Source organism: Hemitrygon akajei, chromosome 16, assembly GCF_048418815.1.
Source record: "Hemitrygon akajei chromosome 16, sHemAka1.3, whole genome shotgun sequence".
Classification (NCBI taxonomy): domain Eukaryota; kingdom Metazoa; phylum Chordata; class Chondrichthyes; order Myliobatiformes; family Dasyatidae; genus Hemitrygon; species Hemitrygon akajei.
Genome location: NC_133139.1, coordinates 8444503 through 8468332, shown reverse-complemented (window position 1 = coordinate 8468332; position 23830 = coordinate 8444503). Strand labels below are relative to the sequence as shown.

General features: G+C 43.4%; 1 protein-coding gene across 3 annotated transcripts in view; it reads right to left on the bottom strand.

The window, feature by feature from the left end:
* The window catches only part of LOC140739725 (one cut domain family member 2-like), a 142898-nt gene that overhangs the window by 28764 nt on the left and 90304 nt on the right, over positions 1–23830 (bottom strand). Inside the window, exon 3 of one of the 3 annotated variants that reach the window (XM_073068183.1) lies at positions 13782–13832. The exons of the other annotated variants lie outside the window; for them this stretch is intronic. Coding sequence (XP_072924284.1) covers positions 13782–13832 — 51 coding nt within the window. The remainder of the gene's footprint in view (positions 1–13781; positions 13833–23830) is intronic. 3 annotated transcript variants of the gene reach the window in all.

Here is a 23830-nt window from a genome sequence, read left to right as displayed (position 1 = left end):
ATCTTTCAACATATGACAGTCCCGCCATTCCGGGAATTAACCTTGTGAACCTATGCTGCACTCTCTCAATAGCAAGAATGTCCTTCCTCAAATTTGGAGACCAAAACTGCACACAATACTCCAGGTGGGGTCTCACCAGGGCCCTGTACAGCTGCAGAAGGACCTATTTACTCCTATACTCAATTCCTCTTGTTATAAAGGCCAGCATGCCATTAGCTTTCTTCACTGCCTGCTGTACCTGCATGCTTGCTTTCATTGACTGATGTACAAGAACACCTAGATCTCGTTGTACTTCCCCTTTTCCGAGCTTGACTCCATTTAGATAGTAATCTGCCTTCCTGTTCTTGCCACCAAAGTGGATAACCTCACATATATCCACATTAAACTGCATCTGCCATACATTTGCCCACTCACCCAACCTGTCCAAGTCACCCTGTATTCTCATAACATCCTCCTGACATTTCACACTGCCACCCAGCTTTGTGTCATCGGCAAATTTGCTAATGTTACTTTTAATCCCTTCATCTAAATCATTAATGTGTATTGTAAACAGCTGCGGTCCCAGCACCGAACCTTGCAGTACCCCACTGGTCACAGCCTGCCATTCCAAAAGGGACCCATTAATCACTACTCTTTGTTTCCTGTCAGCCAGCCAATTTTCAATCCATGTCAGTACTCTGCCCCCAATACCATGTGCCCTAATGTTGCCCACTAATCTCTTATGTGGGACTTTATCAAAAGCTTTCTGGAAGTCCAGGTACACTACATCCACTGGCTCTCCCTTGTCCATTTTCATAGTTACATCCTCAAAAAACTCCCAAAGATTAGTCAAGCATGATTTTCCCTTCATAAATCCATGCTGACTCGGACTGATCCTTCTACTGCTATCCAAATGTATCGTAATTTCCTCTTTTATAATTGACTCCACCATCTTTCCCAACACTGACATCAGGCTAACCGGTTTATAATTCCCTGTTTTCTCTCTCCCTCCTTTCTTGAAAAGTGGGACAACATTAGCCACCCTCCAATCAGCAGGAACTGTTCCTGAATCTATAGAACATTGGAAAATGATTACCAATGCATCCACGATTTCTAGAGCTACCTCTTTAAGTACCCTGGGATGCAGACCATCAGGTCCCGGGGACTTATTAGCCTTCAGACTCAACAGTCTATCCAACACCATCTCTTGCCTAATATAAATTTCCTTCAGTTCATCCTTTACCCTAGTTCCTTTGGCCACTATTACATCTGGGAGATTGTTTGTGTCTTCCCTAGTGAAGACAGATCCAAAGTACCTGTTCAACTCGTCTGCCATTTTCTTATTCCCCATAATAAATTCACCCGTTTCTGTCTTCAATGGCCCAATTTTGGTCTTAACTATTTTTTTGCTATTCACATACCTAAAGAAGCTTGTACTATCCTCCTTTATATTCTTGGCTAGTTTACCTTCGTACCTCAATTTTTCTTGGCGTATTGCCTTTTTTGTTATCTTCTGTTGCTCTTTAAAAGCTTCCCAGTCCTCCAGTTTCCTGCTCATCTTTGCTATGTTATACTTCTTCCCTTTTATTTTTATACTGCCCTTTACTTCCCTCGTCAGCCATGGCCGCCCCTTACTCCCCTTAGGATCTTTCTTCCTCTTTGGAATGAACCGATCCTGCACCTTCTGCATTATTCCCAGAAATACTTGCCATTGTTGTTCCACTGTCTTCCCTGCTAGGGTATTGTTCCATTGAACTTTGGCCAGCTCCTCCCTCGTAGCTCCATAGTTCCCTTTGTTCAACTGTAATACTGACACATCTGATTTTCCCTTCTCCTTCTCAAATTGTAGGTTAAAACATATCATATTATGGTCACTACCTCCTAATGGTTCCTTTACCTCGAGGTCCCTGATCAAATCTGGTTCATTGCACAACACTAAATCTAGAATTGCCTCTCCACTCCACAAACTCCCGTTCTTGGGGTCCAGTACCATTCTGATTCTCCCAGTCTACCTGCATGTTGAAATCCCCCATGACAACTGTATCATTACCTTTGCGACATGCCAATTTTAACTCTTCATTCAACTTACACCCTCCATCCAGACTGCTGTTTGGGGGCCTGTAGATAACTCCCATTAGGGTCTTTCTACCCTTAGAATTTCTCAGTTCTATCCATACTGACTCTACATCCCCTGATTCTATGTCCCCCCTCGCAAGGGACTGAATATCATTCCTCACCAACAGAGCCACCCCACCCCCTCTGCCAGTCAGTCTGTCCATTCGATAAGATGTATATCCTTGAATATTCATTTCCCAGGCCCTGTCCGCTTGAAGCCATGTCTCTGTTATTCCCACAACATCGTACTTGCCAATTTCCAACTGAGCCTCAAGCTCATCTACTTTATTCCTTATACTTCGTGCATTCATATATAATACTTTTAATTCGTTACTCCCCTCTCCTTTCATATCAATTCCTATTTCACTTGGCCATACTGTATGATCTCTTCTTGACCATTGATTCTGTTGTCCTTTTTAACTTTTCTTATTTTCACTTTCCCTTTAACTCCATCCTTATATTTCCAGTTCATCCCGTCCCCCCCACTACTTAGTTTAAACACATCCGTGTTGCAGTGGCAAACCTGTCTGCCAGAATGCTGGTCACCCACCTTTTAAGGTGCAACCCATCCCTTTTGTACAATTCATCCCTACCCCAAAACAGATCCCAGTGGTCCAAGAATGTAAATCCTTGCTTCCTGCACCAGTTCCTCAGCCACACATTCAGATCCATTATCTCCCTGTTCCTGCCCTCTCCAGCACGAGGAACTGGAAGCAACCCAGAGATAACCACCCTGGAAGTCCAGCTTTTCAGCCTTCTTCCTTTTCAGCCAATTGCTTATTAATTGTAAATAAATAAGCAATAAATTTTCAGAAAATGAGATGAAGTGTCCTTGAAAGCAGGTCTATAGATTGTGAAACAGTTCAATGATGGCAAATCAAGTTGAGTGAAGTTATCCCCTTTGGTTCAAGAGCCTGATGGTCGACTGGAATACATCTGATCTGAAGTAACAGTCATTTTTTACCTCATTCTTGATTCCTGAAGAGCTGCTGGACCAGTTTTACTGGATGCAACAGTAGATACAAGGAAAGCATACTAAAGGTGTTAAAACAGTTGTAACTTCACTGTTTTAAGTTTAAAGATTTTCTGTTGTGTTGCTGGTAATTTAAGACCAAGAACACTGTCTGACTGCTAACTTCTATTTAGTCCACTGCTTAGATTAGAAGTTATCTAATTAATCATATTCTGAAGTCAATTAGAGATTAATTGCTGAGGTGACACTATAGATTGTTAAATGCTTTAAGTCTCCCTTCTACAAGAAGGACCACAGTACCAAGCACACAGTGCGCAGAGGTATTTTACTGTGGATGTTCCAGCTTCTACCCCTTTCCTTTCCAGTCCTGATGAGGGGTCTCAACAAGAAACATTGACTGTTTATTTCCGTCCATAGATGCTGCCTCCTCCAAGAGGACCACAAGCTTGTCGTGGTTTGGAGGCTTGCATGCCTCAATGACCCAAAGAGCTGTGTTGGGTGGAGTCACCCGTGCCAAACAGGCCAACGGGGTGGAGACCGGACTAAGAGCGGTCCATCAGTCCTCCTGGTTCGGGGGTTCGGCTCACGGCTAACAACCCTGGTCAAACAAGGATATTTTATTGGCTGATCGGTGAATTAATGAAAGGCTAAGAAATATCATCAGCTTTCCAGGTGCGATTTAGTTACCGTGGTATCAGATAATTAATGTCATATATCCATCATTAAAAAAAATCCTAATTTGTTTACCTCAGACTAAACACTACATTCGCGATGTGTCTGACTGATCTGCGACATGTATGCTAATGACTGGTTTTACCTGACTGGTAAAACAAAACTGTTACAGAAACAACAATGAAGGATCCTTCTACATCTGAGTGCGACGGCATTCCTGAGTCTCCACCCAGGACTCGCGTGACCGACAGAAGTGAAAACCGAGAGCAAGCTAGTGGCACGATGAAGGAAGCCCAGAACACTGCCAGAGACGGAGGACCATCATTACTGCCCCAAGCACCAGCGGTGTAATGGGCAGGGAATTAAAGCTGCCTGACCCACTGAGTTGCTCCAGCATCTTGTGTGTGGATCTTACTTGGTGCCCATTTTCAAAATGTCAATTTGACAGGCATTCATTGGAGATGGGAAACCAGTAATATAGACACACAACTGTGTGATGTATGAACTTCAATGAGTTTATGCTAGATGCAATAAAAACAAAGCATTGCAAATACTTTTACGTGTTTACTCTGGAGTTGATGAAGTAGTGACCACTTCTCCATTCACTTATCTCTCCTGTACCTTGTTTTAAAGTTCAAAGATCAAATTAAAATTTTTATCATCGAAGTACATTCCCATTCATTCATTCACTATGTGCTGTGTTGTATGACATGGGTGATCATGGACTTGACCATCATTGTTCTTGGCAAAAACTATGTTTATGTCACCAGATACTACCCTGACATTCATTTTCTTGTAGGCATTCACAGTAGAACACAGAAATACAGTAGAATCAATGAAAACTGCACACAATAACTGACAAACAACCAATCTGCAAAAAAGACAAACTGAGGAAATGCCAAAAAATCCAAATAATCAATAAATAAACAAACAAACAAACAAATAGATAGACAGACAGACAGATAGATAATTAGAACTGTGAACATGGGTTGCAGAGTTTCTGAAAGTGAGTCCATCTCTCTCTCTTTTGCCCATTACATCACTGATTTTAGGGCAGCAATGAAGGTCCTCCATCTTTGGCGCTGTTCATGGATCCCTTCATCGTGTCAGTAGCTTCAAAGTAAGGCCATAGGTTGTGGAATTAGTTCAGCGTTGATGTTGCTTCTTACTGTATATACACCCCTAGTTGCTAGTCATCCATCTTCAACTGCACATGTAGGTATTAAGTTCAAACCTAGAGTCATCAAGTCATACAGCATGGAAGTAGCCCATTTGGCCCATGCCCAGCAAGATTCCCACCTAAGCTATTCCCATTTGTCCACGTTCAGCCCATTTCCCTCGAATCCCTTCCTATCCAAGTGCCTGTCTAAATGTTGCTAATGTATCTGCCTTGACCATTTCCTTTAGCAGCTCATTCCATACGGGAAGCTCCCTCCGGATGAAAAAGTTTCCCCTCAGGTTCTCTCTTAATCTTTCTCCTCCCATCTTAATCTTCTGCCCTCTAGTTCTTGAACCCTCAACCCTCTGAAAAATCTGTGTCCACTCTCCCTATCTATGTCTCTTGTGGTATTGTACACCTCTGTGAGATATCACTCCTCATTCTCCTGTGCTCCAGTAAAAAAAAGACCCAACATACAATCCTTTCTCTATTGCGTGTTCCCCTGAGTCTTGGCTACATCCTCATGGATCTTCCAATGGGTGGTGGGGTGGAGATACGTCTCTACCAAAGGAGGTGAAAGGCTCTCCTTCCTTCCGTTAGCCTGGAGGTCACCCTTGGGCAAGGTGTAGCACCGGCTTAGCCCCCCCAATCTGGGTCACGTGAAGCCATGGGATCAGGTGGTGGATGGTCGTATGAGCAGTTGGTGAATATCACAAGTCCTCGTTATGTGACCACTGACGCCAGGCAGACAATCTCTGAAGAGTGTTGATAATGGCTGGGGTCACCCGTCTTGTAAAGACACTGCCCAGAAGAAGGCAAGGGACCACTTCTGTAGAAAAATTTGCCAAGAACAATCATGGTCATGAGACCATAATCACCCATATCAATGACTGTAGTGACTGTTCCCCCCCACCCCAATAAATCAGTGAATCAGACTGGCAGCATTCCACAGTAACAATGCCTAACATAATCACACTATCATTTTATCCTCACATCTCCCCAGCTTCCCTCCTGGTCCTACAAACCCACAATCCTATTCTACCTCAATCCATGCTAGGCATCTTCCAAAACCTACAATACCCCCCACTCTTGGCCCTCCTGATCTACATCCAATACATTCCCCCCCCCCCCCATCTCTCTCCCTTTCCCCAAAACTCCACATCACAAAGCACCAATGACAATCTCACTCATCCACCTCAATGGTCATCCATCATATAAGCCAAAGCTCTGGCCCAGTCTGGCCGCTGGTCAGGATCCAGCCACTGAACTTGGCCTCATGACCAAGTACAAGAATTACATGTTATCACTGGAGATAAACACCCTTTGGGTTGTGAATGCAAGGGTTTCTGCAGATGCTGAAAATCTTGAGAAACACATACAAAGTGCTGGAGGAATTCAGCCGGTCAGACAGCATCCATGCAGAGGAATAAGCAGTCAACACTTCTGGCCGAGACCCTTCATCCAACCAGGAAAAGAAGGGGGCAGAAGCCAGAATAAGGTGTGAGGAGGGGAAGGAGTACAAACCAGTAGATAGTAGGTGAGACCAGGGGAGGGGGAAGGTGGGTGGGTGAGGGAGGGGTAATTAGATAAGAAGCTGGGAGGTGATAGATGGAAAAGGTAAGAGGCTGAAAAAGAAGCAATTTGATAGGACAGGAGAGTGGACTATGGAAGAATGGGAAGGAGGAAGTGAGGTAGAGCGAGGCCAGGAGAAGAGAAAGGGTAAGAGGGGAGTCAAAACGGGAATGTAAAAAGAGAGAAGAGTGGGTTGGGGGGGGGGGGGGTGAAGAAATTAATACATATTAGAGAAATCAATATACATGCCATCAGGTTGGAGAATACCCAGATGGGATGGGAGGTGTTGCTGAGGAGACCATGAACAGAAATGTAGGTTAGATTATGCCTAGGACCCTGAGACCAATGAGTGGAAGAGTTGCTGGCTTCCCCTTGGTATCTGCTTCATCCTTCTGGGTGAACTCAAATTTGCAGGCCAGTGTCTTTTCAACCCAACATGCACCCCAGGCCCTACACCACCAGGTTCAGGAGCAGTCATTACGCCACAACCATCAGGTTCATGAACCAGAGCGGATAACTTCACTCACCCCATCAGTGAAATGATCCCACAGCCAATGGACTCACTTTCAAGGACCCTATCTCAAGTTTTCACTATTTATTCCTTATTTACTATAATAATAATAACTGTTATTATTGTTTCTTTATACTGTGAATGCCTGCAAGAAAATTAATCCCAGGTTTTATTTGGTGACGTATATGCACTTTGATTATACATTTACTTTGAACTTTGACAGAATCAGAGATTTCAGCAGATAAATTATTTCACTCTCTGCCTCTAGTCGTGTAGTTCTGCTGGCTATAATTGGAAAAAAATCAATATCAAAACCAGCCTGTCTGACAAAACACACTTGCCTGTCAGCATTCCGGGCACAGCTTTTACATTAGCAGCTGCTGAAGCAAATACTTTGCGTTTCACAGAGAAGCTGCTCATCTGGGATCTGCACAGGATCGTCCATGCTCCCTGCATTCCTTACAGTTCAATGATCAGATCTGTATTCCCTGTAAATAACTGGTATCAGCCACAGGCAGTATCTAATCTTACAGCTGGGGAGATAGTTTCAAGAATCAGGGATGAAGGATCAACTTTATTCACCATATACATTGATACGTGTTTGGGATTTACTGTGGTGTGTTGGTCAGGGCTTGGCAGGCAACAAAAAAACAACAACGTTCGACAATTAGAAACAGTAAAGAATTATATAAAATTAAAGTTAGAAATTAAAGTGTGAATTAGGAATAAAATATGCATAAATACATGAATATATAATGTAATCAGCATTCTAAAAGGAGGTAATAGATAGAGGGGGGTGGGGAGGCTAATTAAAATGGTTGATCAGATGTAACTGGGGAAGAAACTTTTAAGATGGCATGAATTTTTTGTTTTAATTGCCCTACAGCGCTTTCCAGAAGGGATCTTTTGAAAAATAAAGCAATCTGCAGGGTCCACAATGATTTTTCCTTCTTGTGTCTTTGTCCTGCAGTGATGGCACACTGCAGCCAATAATCTTTTCTGCTGACCTGATGGTTCGCTGTAGTTTTTGTACATTGTGAGAGGATGCCACACCAAAGCAGACGGTAATGGCTGATGTGAGGATGCTCTCTGTGATGCCAGTGTAGAATTGCTCCCGTAGGTTCTGGAGAAGATGGAATATTCTCCCACTAAGCAATGCGCAGGCCACTCATTGTTCATTACATCACACACTTAAAAAATAAACAAAACAGGCCATTTATTTTAAATTCACTCCTTTATTTTGTTGCCTATAGTGACGCCCTTTAACCAGGCGGCAGCAGGATTCCGCCCCAAGGCATTCGACAGTATAGTACCGTACTTTGACTGCTGCAAACAGACTAGAGGTACAGCTGGGAGAAAGCATGAAACCTGCTTGCCCCCTACACTTCCCGCAACTCCCGAGACAGCTAGTGCAAGGAGTTGTACAGCAGACAGACAAACGACTGATAACATATTGACCGAGTGAAATTACATCAGGGAGCACCCAGCTGCAAGCGTGCTGAAGGTACCAAATACAGCAGATTACATAACATCACTCACCTTGCCAAAACTATACCGACCGTAGGCACAACTGCCAGCCATGCGTGCTCAGTTACATCTGCGTTCCCCTGTTGGGAATTTCCTGTGATTTGTGGTTCAGGGAGCAACAACACTGGATGAGCTTACCACTGGAGAAAGTTTCCCTGTTGCTTGAGCTTACTATTGGAGAGAGCTTAAGATGCAGACTGCCCCGGCACTCGGAATCAGATTTATTTTATTAAGAGATACTATGAGGAGCAGGCCCTTCCAGTCCAACGAGCCCAGCAACCCACAGATCTATCCCCAGCCTAATCACAGGACCATTTACACTGACCAATTAACCAACTAATCAGTACATCTTTGGACTGACGGAGGAAACCGGAGCACCTGGAGGAAACCTACGTACGTATGGAAAGGAATGTACAAACTCACTTGCCGAGGACATTCGAAGCCCCAAGCTGTGATTGCGTTACGCTAACTGCTGCGCTACCATGGCGCCCACTGACATCACTGACAGGTGTCGTAAAATTTTGCAGTGGTGAAGTCCAAGACATAAACAACTTCTTAAAGTCACAATAAGAATAAATAAATAATCCAAAAGCGGGATAGCAAGGTAGAGTTCATGGGTTTGATGTCCATTGAGAAATCTGATGGCAGAGGGTCGAGGCTATTCCTGAAATATTGAGTGTGTCTTCAAGTTCCTGTACCTCCTCCTTGATGGTAGTCAAAATCAAAGTCAAAGTAAACTTATTATCAAAGTACATATATGTCACCATATACTACCTTGAGATTCTTTTATTTACAGGAAAATAAAGAAGTGCAATAGAATTTATGAAAACTGTACATAAACTGTCAAACAACCAATGTCGAAAAATAAACACGAGGAAATCTGCAGATGCTGGAAATTCAAGCAACACACACAAAATGCTGGTGGAACGCAGCAGGCCAGGCAGCATCTATAGGAAGAAGCACTGTCGACATTTCGGGCCGAGACCCTGACGAAGGGTCATCCTATAAATGCTGTCTGGCCTGCTGCGTTCCACCAGCATTTTGTGAATGTTGAAAAATAACTCAATTGTGCAAAAGAAAAGCGTATTTAATACTGAGAACATGAGTTGTAGAGTCCTTGAAAGTGAATCTATAAGCTGTGGAATCAGTTAGGAGTTGAGATGAGTGGAGTTACCCACACGCAGTCGGGAGCCGGATGGCTGTAGGGTTTTAACAGGTAGTAGTGAGTAGAGGGCATGTCCCAGGTGGTTAAGGTCTTTAATGATGGATGTCACTGTCTTGAGGCACCACTTTTTAAAGATGTCCTCAGCGGTGGGAAGGGTTGTGACCGTGATGAAGCTGGCTGAGGCTACAATCCTCTGCGACTTGTTCTGATCCTGTGCCAGGTGATACTGCAGTCAGAATGCTCTCTACCGTACATCTGCACAAATTTACTGGAGTCTTTGGTGACATAGCAAATCTCTTGAATCTGTAAATTGAAACTATGAGATCTCCTCAAACCCCTCATGAAGTAGAGCCACTCCATGCCTTCTTCGTGATTATACTCCATTGAGGTAGAGTTGCACAGCTCAGAAATGGCCCCTTGAACCCCTTCTGTCCGTGCCTACAATGCAGTGCACTCAGCCAGTACGGGAGAGAAGCTGCATTTGTCTCCAGGTATACAGGGCTGTGCTCTTGTTAGGGAATTACTGCATTAATTTTAAAGATCTAATGATTAGCTTTATTTGTCACGTGTGCACCGAAACATCCAGTAAGGAATGTGATTTGCATCAACGATCAACAGAGCGCTGGGGTCAGCCTGCAAGTGTCACCGTGCTTCCGACACCAACACAGCACGCCGACAACTTACTAACCCTTACCTGTACGTCTTTGGACTGTGGGAGACAACCGAAGCACCTGGAGGAAACCCAAGCGGTCACAGTGAGAACGTACCAACCGCTTACAGACAGCAGCGGGAATTGAAGCCCGGCTGGCAATTGCTGGTGGTGTAAAGCTTTGCACTCCCTGCTACACGGCTGTGCTGTATTGTACCGTGCATATACGTTTATACAGTTCTAGTAATGTGAGAGATGTTATGTCATCCACTGTATTTGCGATGATGTAACAAATTCGCTGCTACTGACCGATGATCATTCTCAAGGCGTGATATATCGTGAAAAAAAGCTTCCTCACACTCCATTCTGCATTCAGGTGCCCATCAAAGTTCAAAGTAAATTTATTATCAAAGTATGCGTATAGTATGTCACCATGTACTACCCTGAGATTCATTTTCTCGCGGTAGATAGAAAGAAATACAATAGAATCAATGGAAATGACACACAAAGATGGTCAAACAACCAATGTGCAAAAGAAGACAAACTATGTAATACCATACAATACGTACATACATAAATAACACTGAGAACGTGAGTTGTAGAGTCCTTGAAAGTGAGTCCATAGGTTGTGGAATCAGTTCAGAGTTGAAGTGAGTGAAGTTATTCACATTGGTTCAGAACCTGATGGTTGAAGGATAATAACTGTTCCTGAACCTGGTGCTGTGGGACCTAAGGCTCCACTACCTCCTTCCTTTATAATACAGTATACTAATAACATGGAAGATGAAGAAATGATGAAAGTATTGTTTTATTGGCAATAGAGGCTGTTAAAGCTACATTTATCTAAGCAGAGCACATATGAGCAAGTAATGTGCCAAAAATGCTTTGGATTTGGATTCTTGAGATGAAGACAGTGTGGAGGAACAGAGGGACCTTGGGGTCCACATCCACAGATCCCTGAAAGTTGCCATGAAAGTTGATAGGATGGTTAAGAAGACAAATGGTCTGTTACCCCTTCATTAGTCATGGCATTGAGTTCAAGAGCCATGCAGTAATGCAAAATTCTGGTTAGAACACACTTTTGGAATATTGTGTTCAGTTCTGGTCACCTCATTATAGGAAGGATGTGGAAGCTTTAGAGAGAGTGCAGAGGAGACTTGCCAGGATGCTGCCTGGATTAGAGAGTGTGTCTTATGAAGATAGGTTGAGCAAGCTGGGGCTTTTCTCTTTGGAGTGAAGGAGGATGAGAGGCAACTTGATAGAGGTGTACAAGATGATAAGAGGCATCGATAGAGTGGATAGCCAGAGACCTATTCCCAGGCCAGAAATGGCTAACACAAGGGAGCATAATTTAAAGGTGACTGGAGGAAAGTACAGGGAGGATTTCCGAGGTAAGTTTTTTTATTCGGAGAGTGGTGGATTCGTGGAACACTCTGCCATGGATGGCGGAGTTAGAGGCAGATACATTAGGGACATTTAAGGATACTTAGATAAGCATATGGATGTTAGAAAAATGGAGGGCTATGTAGGAGGGAAGGATTAGATTGATCTTAGAGTAGGCTAAAATGTCAGCACAACATTGTGGGCCGAATGGCCAGTATTGTGCTGTTGTGTTCTATTTTCTATGTTCTATGACTGGTAACTACTTTATCCTTAGTGTTAAAGCCTTGGCTATGTAATATGGAAGTCAGATCAGGTGGCAGTGATTGTGTTGGAGAGCGATAATGGAAAACTGGGTTGTATATTTCTGCTTTGGAAATCTAACAACTCTCAATAAATTAAGCCTGATCATGGCCAGTGATGTGTCATGAGGCAACGTGTGTAAGCTGTATTCATCAATCTATCCTCAAATAAAGATTTTATCTGGAAGAACAAATCGTAATCATAAACACGAGCTATTCTGCAGATGCGGGAAATCCAGAACAACACACACAAGATGCCGTCTGCGGGTCAGACAGCATCTATGGAGAGGAATAAACAGTCAACATTTCAGCTCAAGACTCTTCATCCGGACTGGAAAGCAAGAGAAAAGAAGCCAGAACAAGAAGGTGGTGGGGATGTGGGATGGGGGGGTAGGGAGGAGTACAAGCTGTTAGGTGTAGGTGAAACCAGGTAAGGGGAAAGGTGAGTAGGTGGGGGAGGGGTGAAGTAAGAAGCTGGAAGATGATAGGTGGAAGGCATAAGGGGGTGAAGTAAGAAGCTGGGAGGTGATAGGTGGAAGGCATAAAGGGCTGAAAAAGAAGGAAGCTGACAGGAGAGGAGAGTGGACCATGGGAGAAAGGGAAGGAGGAGGGGCACCAGAGAGAGATGATGTGGAGGTGAGAAGAGAAGAGGTAAGAGGGAAGACAGATAGGGAATGAAGAAAGAGATAAAGGAGATGGGAGGAGAAATCACCAGAAGTTAGAGAGATTAATTTTCATGCCGTCAGGTTGGAGGATCCCCAGATGGAATATGAGGTGCTGCTCACTCAACTTGAGAGAGGCCTCATCATGGCAGTAGAGGAGGCCATGGATTAACATGTTGCCGTAGGAACGGGAGTGGAAATGTGTATAGCCACCATGAAATCCCGCTTGTTGTGGTGGACAGAACAGAGTCTATGCCGGGATTGTATTGGTCAGCAGGTTTGCGGATAAGACATTCGAATGGTTTGTAATGAAAATCCTGCACTACACTAAATTGCCAAGGTTGTCTTAAAAAAATATTTATGACCTTGAATGGAATCCTATGATCCTGAGATATATCCTAGGATGTGCACATCATCAGTGATGTAATGGGGGGTCATTGGGTGTTTCTGGAATTTCAACATCAGACACCCTCGCCCGAGAGACTCAGCCAGGGTTGACCAGGCCCCGGCTTGTGACTCAGCAGCCTTGGTCCACGGGTCACATCTCCTGATCCTTAGCCATCTGGAGGCTCGCTCAGCAGCCTCTGTGACGGTCCTGATGGCTCTTTCCTTGGCAGCCCCTGTAATACCAAGGAGAGAGTAAGTTCTACAGAGCGAGGAGCCAGCAAAACTTGTACACCCCACCTCTGTAGGCTCACAATGTGCCCTCCACTGCTGTCTCTGACACAGCTCCTGGTATTTTGCCTTCTAACACTGGAACACCTTCTCAAACTAGTCTTCCCAAGGCACTAGGCACAAAATGCTGGAGGAACTCAACAGGCCAGGCAGCATCTAAACAGTTGACGTTTCGGGCTGAGAGCCTTCATCAGGACACCGTCCCAAGGCACTGTCAGTTCTACCTTGACCACTGCTTCGAGGTTTCCATTTATAGGATGTGTCACAAAAACCTCAAAGAATCCTTAGGATCCAGTAGGGGGTGTAGAGTAGAATACAAGCAACATGCTTAATTTCTTATTGTATAATTACAGCCTGGTCTGGTCTGGGCAATCAGATGAGTGAGTGGACGACGGGATTGGTTATGAGGTGAACCAGGCCAGTGTGAACAGCTGCCCTACCTGTCATCTCTATCATGGAGGATTTTAAATCCTGTTGGCCCACTCTTCCGGCTGGAGATCAGCATGCAGGGTGAGTAGTCACGTACAGGAGGAAGGATGAGAAGAGGGAAACAAAATTAGTGACAGAAAAGTTCAGCTCACACATAAAATAAAGGTTGTATTGCACACAGTGAACACAAGACAGGAAATGCCCATTTAATCTTTTAATACCCGCAGGAATACTTAACTGTCCATTTCATAGTAATGAGGGACATGTCTGCATTTAGCATAGAGCTGCTAAACAGTATTTCAGATTACTTTTCAATAGCATTTATTTAAATATAGTTGTTTTAATTGAAGGAGAAAATGAAGATTTATGCGGCACACTCCCTAGCATCCAATAAAACTAATTCTATTTGATGTTTTACTAGGATGTCTGTGCTACCCTTTGCTGTACAGTTCAACAGCTCAAACTGCTAACAGTTACTCTTATTTAAAAAGAAGATGTTCCCCCTTCAGGTACTGAATTTGAAAATGAATGTCGTTGTTATGCTAGCCTTCAGTAACATGGCAAATATAAACCAGTGAACTTGCTAGTGGTCTGACTTAAAGATCATTATATTATTCGCTCTCCAGTGATCTTGCACTGTAGTGCCTAGTAGATATTCACTCAGACTAATGTCTCTTTCCCCTCACAAAACAAAACACTCTTGGAAATCAACATCTTATCCTTAAATTCTGAAATATCAGCAACGAACAATCAGCAATGTTTACCTCATACTTTGCATACGTAGAAGGTTTGCTTTGTTTTAACGTATTTGTAGCGACAGACCATCTAATCCTAAATGCCATGTGGGTGAGCTGAAAGATCACAGTCCATTGTTACAAGTGCATAGCAGTTAGTACAACGCTATTGCAGTTTTGGGTGTCGGAGTTTGGAGTTCAATTCCAACGCCGTCTGTAAGGAGTTTGTACGTCCTCCCCATGGAATGCAAGGGTTTCCCTCAGGTGCTCCAGTTTCCTCCCACAGTCTAAGGACATACCGGTTGGGTTAATTGATCGTTGTAAATTGTCCTGTGATTAGTTAGGGTTAGTTAGGGCTGTGGGGGGAGTGGAGAAGGGTCAGAAGGACCTATTCTGTCCTGTATCGCTAAAATCAATAAATAAACCATGCACAACTTTTCTGAGCACCTTTGCAGAAAAATACACTTGAACTTTTCCGATTGACATCCACCCTTGGAGATGAATATTATATTGAAGAATCCCATTACTGTTAAACCCAGTTAAGACTGTAAGGCAAAGCACAGCTCCAATGCCATATTTCAGTTTACTGATGACACCACTGTCGTTGGCCAAATAGAATGTGGTGAAGAATAAGTATACAGGAGGGAGACTGAAAATCTGGCTGAGTGGTGCCACGACAAACTCTGACTCAATGTCAGCAAGATCAAGGAGCTGATTATTGTCTTCAGGAGGAGGAAACCAGGGGTCCATGAGCCAGTCCTCATCGGGGGATAAGAGATGGAGATGGTCAGCAACTTTAAATTCCTCGATGCTATTATCTCAGAGGATCTGTCCTGTGTCCAGTGTGCAAATGTTATTACGAGGAAAACAGGACAGCACCTCTACCTCCGTAAAGTTTGAGAAGATTCGGCACGACATCTAAAGCTTTGATAAACTTCTATAGATGTGACTGACGGATATCACAGCCAAGTATGGAAGCTCCAATGCCCTTGAATAGAAAATCCTGCAAGGAGTCATGGGTATGGCCTAGTTCATCATGGGCAAAGCATTTCCCACCACTGAGTACATCTACACGGAGCGTTGTCGCAGGAAAGCAGCATCCTCCATCAAGGACCCCCACCACCCAGGCCATTTCTCACTGCTGCCATCAGGAAGAAGGTGCTTCAACACCCGCACCATCAGGTTCAGGAACAGTTACTACCCCTCAACCACTCCTCTCCCTCCTGCCATCTGGCAAAAGGTACCGAAGCATTCGGGCTCTCATGACCAGACTGTGCAACAGTTTCTTCCCTCAAGCCATCAGTTTATTCCCTCAATACCCAGAGTCTAGACTGACATTGACATAATTTATTATTATATTGAAATTTGTCCTCTACTGTGCCTATTGTCTTCTTTATTATTTATTTATTTATTAATTAATTATTGTACTGCCCTGCACTGTTTTATGCACTTTATGTAGTCCTGTGAAGGTCTGTAGTCTAGTGCAGTTTTTATGTTGTTTTACGTAGTCTAGTGTAGCCTTGTGCTGTCTCACATAGTCTAGTGTAGTTTTGTGTTGTTTCATGTAGCACCAGGGTCCTGGAGGAACGTTGTTTCATTTTTACTGTGTACTGTACCAGCAGTTTATGGTCGAAATGACAATAAAAGTGACTTGACTTGAACCATCAGGCTCTTGAATCAAAGGGGCTAACTTCACTCTCCCTACCTCTGAACTGTTCCCACAGCCTTTGGACTCATTTTCAAGGACTCTTCATCTCATGTTTTTGATTCTTCATGCTTAATTGCTTATTATTATTGTAGTTTTTTTTTCTCAGCTCAGGCTGGTAAAACCTGAGGCACAGGCATAGCCAAGCACACTCATTTCTCAATTGCTAGGAAATTTTGGACTATTTTAGCGGTGTTCAGTATCATCACTTTTTGGAGATTTACGTAAGTATTGCTTTGTAGGCTTAATTGTTTGATGCTATTGTGTGGTGATAGACCATAAGACCATAAGACATAAGAGCAGAATTAGGCCATCTGGCCCATCGACTCTGCTCCACCATTCAATCATGACTGATCCTTTCTTCTTCTCCTCCTCAACCCCAGTTCCCGGCCTTCTCCCCATAACCTTTGATGCCATGTCCAATCAAGAACCTATCAATCTCTGCCCTAAATACACCCAATGACCTGGCCTTCACATCCGTATGTGGCAACAAATACCTCAGATTCATCACCCTTTGGCTGAAGAAATTTCTCCGCATCTCTGTTTTGAAAGGATGTTCCTCTATCCTGAGGCTGTGCCCTCTCGTCCTAGACTCTCCCACCATGGGAAACATCCTTTCCACATCTACTCTGTCTAGGCCTTTCAACATTCAAAAGCTTTCAATGAGATCCCTCCTCATCCTTCTGAATTCCAGCGAGTACAGACCCAGAGCCATCAAATGTTCCTCGTATGATAACCCTTTCATTCCTGGAATCATCCTTGTGAACCTCCTCTGGACCCTCTCCAATACCAGCACATCTTTTCTAAGAGGAGGGGCACAAAACTGTTCACAATACTCAAGGTGAGGCCTCACTAGTGCCTTATAAAGCCTCAGCATCACATCCCTGCTCTTGTATTCTAGACCTCTTGAAATGAATGCTAATACAGCATTTGCCTTCCTCACCACCAACTCAACCTGTAAGTTAACCTTCAGGGTGTTTTGCACAAGGTCTCCCAATTCCCTTTGCATCTCAGATTTTTGGTTTTCTCCCCGTCTAGAAAATAGTCCATACATTTATTCCTACTACCAAAGTGTATAACCATGCATTTTCCAACATTGTATTTCATTTGCCACTTTCTTGCCCATTTTCCTAATCTGCCTAAGTCCTTCTGCATCCTACCTGTTTCCTCAACACTACCTGCCCCTCCACCAATCTTCATATCATCTGTAAACTTAGCAGCAAAGCCATCTATTCCATCATCTAAATCTTTAATACAGAGCATAAAATGAAGTGGTCCCATCACTGACCCCTGCAGAACACCTTTTGTCACTAGCAGCCAACCAGAAAAGGATCCTTTTATTCCCACTCGCTGCCTCCTACCAATCAGGCAATGCTCTAACCATGGTAGTAACTTTCCTGTAATACCATGGGTTTTTAACTTGGTAAGCAGCGTCATGTGTGGCATCTTGTCAAAGGCCTTCCGAAAGTCCAAATATACAACATCCACTGCATCCCCTTTATCTATCCTACTTGTAATCTCCTCAAAGAATTCCAACAAGTTTGTCAGGCAGGATTTTCCCTAAAGGAATCCATGCTGACTTTGTACTATCTTGACTTGTGTCACCAAGTACTCCATCACCTCATCTTTAACAATTAACTCCAACATCTTCCCATCCACTGAGGTCGGGCTAACTGGTCTATAATTTCCTTTCTGCTACTGTCCTCCTTTCTTAAAGAGTGGAGTGACATTTGCAATCTTCCAGTCCTCTGGCACCATGCCAGAGTCCAATGATTTTTGAAAGATCATTTCTAATGCCATCACAATCTCTAATGCTGCCTCTTTCAGAACCCTAGGGTGCAGTTCATTTGGTTAGGCAACTTATGTACCTTTAGGTCTTTCAACTTTTTGAACACCTTCTCCCTTGTAATAGTAACTGCACCCACTTCTCTTCCTTCACACATTACAACGTCAAGCACACTGCTAGTGTCTTCCACAGTGAAGACTGATGCAAAATATTCATTTCGTTCATCAGCCGTTTCCTTATCCCCTGTTATTATTTCTCCTGCCTCATTTTCTAGTGGTCCTCTATCCACTCTCATTTCCCTTTTACTTTTAACATACTTGAAAAAACTTTTATTATTCGCTTTGGTATTACTTGCTAGCCAGCTTTCATATTTCAGCTTTTCCCTTCTAATGATTTTTTTAGTTGCTCTCTGTAGGTTTTTAAAAACTTCCCAATCCTCTGTCTTCCCACTAATTTTTGCTTTGTTGTATGCCCTTTCTCTCACTTTACAATAGCTTTTGACTTCCTGATGTTAAAGATAACAGCAATTGTAGGTATTCCTGTTGGGACAATGTATACCCTGTTCGTGTCCCACAGTCTCTCAATTTCCCTTTTTAACTCAGCATATTTCTGGTGTTTATCACTTACTGATTTCTCTTTGTTATGTGTGTTTGGAATGGCTATATCTACTATTTGGATATATTATTATTGTTACTAATTTCTTTTTGTATTTGCACAGCTTGCTGTCTTTTGCATATCAGCTGTTTATCCATCCTGTGGGGTGCAGTCTTTCATTAATTCCATTGTGTTTCTTGTATTTACTGTGTATGCCCACAAGGAAATAAATCTCAGGGTTGAATATGGTGACATATATATACTTTGATAATAAGTTTACTTTGAACTTTGCTCTTATGTGAGAGAAAACTTGAAGAATAATTGCACTGCCCTCATAACCTTGACACTTCTCATGCCCTTTCTAGTCAAGAACCTATCGACCTCCACTTTAAATGTACCCAGTGACTTGGCCTCCACAGCTGTCTGTGGTAATGAATTCCACAGTTTCACCACCCTCTGGTTATAACAATTCCTCCTCATCCCTGTTCTAAAGGGATGTCTTTGTCTTCTGAGGCTATGCCCTCTGGTCCTAGACTCCATCACTATAAGAGTCCCCACCTCCACCTCCACTCTGTCTAGGCCTTTCAACATTTGACAGGCATCAACGAGATCCCCCTTCATTCTTCTAAGCTCTAGTGAGTACAAGCCCAGAGCCATCAAACCCTCCTCATATATTAACCCTTTCATGCCCCTGAGCATTCTAGTGAACCTCTTTGGATTCTCTCCAATGCCAGCACATCCTTTCTTGGGTAAGGGGCCCAAAGCTGCTCACAATATTCATGTTATACTAAAAGAGCCATTTATTATTAAAGGATGAATATCATAATTTAAATAGCAGAAAAGGAAATGAAATAAACACGCAAAGTATTTGCATGATGATCTTACTTTTTCAGTATATGATTTACTAATTTCTGATTCTTGCTTGCTAACCCAACTGGTGTACGTTAATTGGGTTAGCAAAGCTGAAGAAAGGTCTCAGCCCAAAGCCTGGACTGTTCGTTCATTTCCACAGATGCTGCCTGACCTCCTAAGTTCCTTTAGTATTTTGTGTGTGTTACTTTGGACTTCCAGCATCGACAAAATTTCTTGTGTTTATGATATACATTATTCTATTTGCTGGCATGTTATTAATGGTATCTTCATGTATTTTTTAAGCTCATCCATTTCCCAACGCTTGGCTCATATCACTCTAAACTAGGGGTTCTCAAATGTTTTATGCCATGGACCCCTACCATTAATCAAGTGATCTGTCGACCCCAAGTTGAGAACCCTGCTCTAAAATCATGTTTCATATGCCTCTCCACATATTTCTTAAATGTATCTGATGTACCACTTCCCCTGGTAGTTGGTTCCACTTGTTTACCACCCACAGTGTAAAAAAGTTGTCCCTCAAGTTTTTTTATTAAACTTTTAACCTCTAACCTCAAAACATTGTCCTTTAGTTTTCTTTTCCCTACCCTGGAAAAAAGCCATACATCCTATCAATGCCCCCTCTTGATTTTATATCCATCTCTCAGTCTCCTATGTTACAGGTCAGTAAAGGCCCAGAGTGTCTAACGCCTCTCTATAACTCGGTCCCACGAGGCCTGGCAACATCCCTGAAAATCTTTTTCACACCCTCCAATTTAAGCACATCCAGGGTGATCCAAGTGTGGGTCTTGTACAACCGCAACACAACCTCCCAATTTCTGTGTCAGTGCCCTAACTGAGGAAGGCCAGCATGCCAAATATCTTCTTCTACCCGTGACTCCACTTCAAGGGAACCATGCACCTGTACTCCAGGGCCCCCCTGTTCTTCAACAGCCAGGGCCCTTCTTTTCAACGTAAAATTTGTTTATCCAAAATATACCTCTTTACAGTTATCAAAGTTAAATTCCATTTGCCATTCCTCAGCCCATCTACACAGACAATCATGATCCCGCTGCAGTTCTTGATACTCCACTTCACTGCCTATGATACCACTTGTGTTAGTGTCATCTGCAGACTTATTAACTCTTCAATGTATATTGTCTTCCAAATCATTATTATCAACGACAAATAACAATGAACTATACCAGCCCCTGGGGCACATCACTAGTCACAGGCCTCCAGTCTGTGAAAGATCTTTCCGCCGTTACCTTCTGTTTCCTGCTCTCTGGCCAATATTGTATCCAGTAGTGGTACTTGAGTACGATTATTAGCCTTGATACTGACTGAGTCATAGTCGCATAGAGACACAGACCAGAAACAGCCCATCGAGTCGCACTGACCATCCACACCTAATTTTACATTGATCCTATCCTAACTCATTCGAAAAGATAAAGAATAGCTTTTTTGGTCACATGTACAATAAAATATGTTGTCTGAGTCGGAGAGGATTGTGCTGGGCAGCCTACAAGTGTCACCACTCTTCCGGAGCCAGCATAGCATGCCCATAATTCACTAACTTTACCCGTGCCACTTTGGAATGTGGGAGGAAACCAGAGCACCCAGAGGAAACCCACATGGTCACGGGGAGAACATTCAAACTTCTTACAGGCAGCATTGGGAATTGAATCCCAATGTTAAGAAGGCTGCTTAGCAACATAAGAGCCCATGGTATTAAGGAAAAAACATTGGCTGATTGGCAGGAGGCAAAAAGTGGGAGTACATGGAACCTTTTCTGATTGGCTGCTGTTGACTAGTGGTGTTCCACAGGGAATGGCATTAGGACCGCTTCTTTTTACGTAGCATGTCATTGATTTGGTTGGTGGAATTGATGGCTTTGTGGCCAAGTTTGTGGACGATGCAAAGATAGATGGAAAGGCAAGTAGTTTTGAGGAAGTCGGAAGGCTGCAGATGGACTTGGATAATTTAGAAAATGCTTTGAATCGGTGGACTGGACCACATTCAGGGGCTGAATGAATACACCACAGCTGACAATGACTTCATTAAAACCTGTGTGGGTGAGTGTGTGCTTGTGAGAACATACCGTACATACCCAGATCAAAAGACATGGGTGAATCAAGAGGTTGGTAGCCTCCTAAGAGCTAGATCTGTGGCATTCAAGTTTGGCGACCCGGGGTTATACAAGGAGATGAAGTGCATTGAGAGGCTGGTTATAGCTAGAGGAAACTCCTGCCTCAGTGAGGAACTGGACCCTCTGTAATTTGCTTATCGTCACAATAGATGCGATCTCATTGGCTCTTCACATGGCCTTGAACAACCTGGACAATATGAATATCCATGTCAGGATGCTGTTTAGGTGTTTAACACAATCATTCCTACAGCTCTGATTGAAAGGCTCCAAAACTTGGGCCTCTGTACCTCCCTTTGCAACAACTACCTAACTGGAAGACCACAATCTGTGCAGATTGGAAATAACATCTCCTGTGCTAATCAACACTGGCATACCTTGGGGATATATGCTTAGCCCACTGCTCTACTGTCTCTCTACCCATGACTGTTTGGCTAGGCACAGCTCAAATGCCATCTATAAATTTGCTGACTTCACAATTATTATTAGCAGAATTTCAGATGATGACAAGAGGGCGTACAGGAGTGAGATATATCAGCTAGTTAAGTGGTGTCACAACAACAGCCTTGCACTCGACGTCAGAAAGACCAAAGAACTGATTGTGGACTTCAGAAAGGGTAAGATGAGGGAACACACACCATCATTAAGGACCCCCATCACTCAGTACACGCCCTCTTCTCATTGCTACCATCAGGGAGGAGGTACAGGAGCCTGAAGGCACACACTCAACAATTGAGGAACAGCTTCTTCCCCTCCACCGAATGGACATTGAACCCATAAAATTCAAAAATCCAAGGTGTAAAGGGACTTGGGAGTTCTAGTGCAGGATTCCCTATGAGTAAATTTGCAAGTTGAGTCGGTGGTGGGGAAGGCAAATGCAACGTTAGAATTCATTCTGAGAGGATTAACAAGGATGAAATGCTGAGACTTTATGAAGCATTGGTGATTCCTCGTTTGGGAGTATTGTTTGCAGTTTTGGGCCCCTTCTCTAAGAAGGGGTGTGCTGACACTGGGGAGAGTTCCAAGGAGTTTCAGAAGAATGATTCAGGGAATGGAATTATCGCATGAGAAATGATTGATGCCCTTAGGCTTTACTCACTGGAATTTGGAAGATTGAGAGGGAATCTCATTGAGACCTATCAAATGTTGAAATGTCTAGACAGAGCTGATGTTTCCTATGGTGAGGGATCTAGAATCAGAGGGAAAAGACTCTATTTAGAACTGTCTATTTAGAACTGAAATGAGGAGAAATTTCTTTTGCCAGAGGGTGGTGAATTTGTGGAATCCTTTGCCACAGGCAGCTGTGGAGGCCGGGTCATTGGGCGTATTTAAGGCCGAGGCTGATCGGTTCTTGATTAATCAGGGTGTGAAAGGTTACGGGGAGAAGACAGGAGATTGGGGCTGAGAGGGAAATGCATCAGCCATGATGAAATAGCAGAGTGGACTCAATGGGCCAAATGGCCTAATTCTGCTCCTATATCCTACGGTCTTTGCTACAAACAGTTTGGAGGACACACAATCCATTGAGCATATTAGAATTATGCACAACCTCACATTCAAACCAGTCAATGTGATCTCCCTTCTCAGGGAAGAAGAGAAATTAATGGGAGATATTGAGGATATGGAAGACTGAGAGATCTATGGACTTAGGATGTATGATTTGATTCAATGGCAGAACAAGTTGGAATGTCAAAATTACCTTCTCCTGTTCTTAAGATGTGAACTACGTAAGTAGAAGAAAAATACAGTACTGTGAAAAAGTCATAGGCACATATATTGTATATAGTTAAGGTGCCTAAGACTTTTGCACAGCACTATATTTGTCATTGTGGAGCAGAGAGCGAGTTTCTAAATCTGGTGGGAGCAAAGGATGTTGGGAATGGTGAGGGTGGAGCCTCGCAGGAGGGGTGTGGGACGGGTGGCAGAGAAAACGTGCCCGGGTTTGGGAGGGGTGGTTGGCACGGGTGCAAGCACACCCAGTCCTGAGACACCAGGCAAGGTCATTTGATTCCAAACAATTGGTTCCTTGATCATTACAGAATGTCTCTCTGGTGCTTCCCACTCCTTCCCCTCTCCCTGCCCCCTTCTGACTCTCAGTCCACATTAGAGAACCATATCAGTATCAGGTTTATCATCGATCACATGTCATGAAATTTGTGGGGTCATTTTTTGTGGCAGCAGTACAGTGCGATATACACCTCAGTCTTTTATTTGTAATAATTGCAAGAATTGAATTGTAAACAACA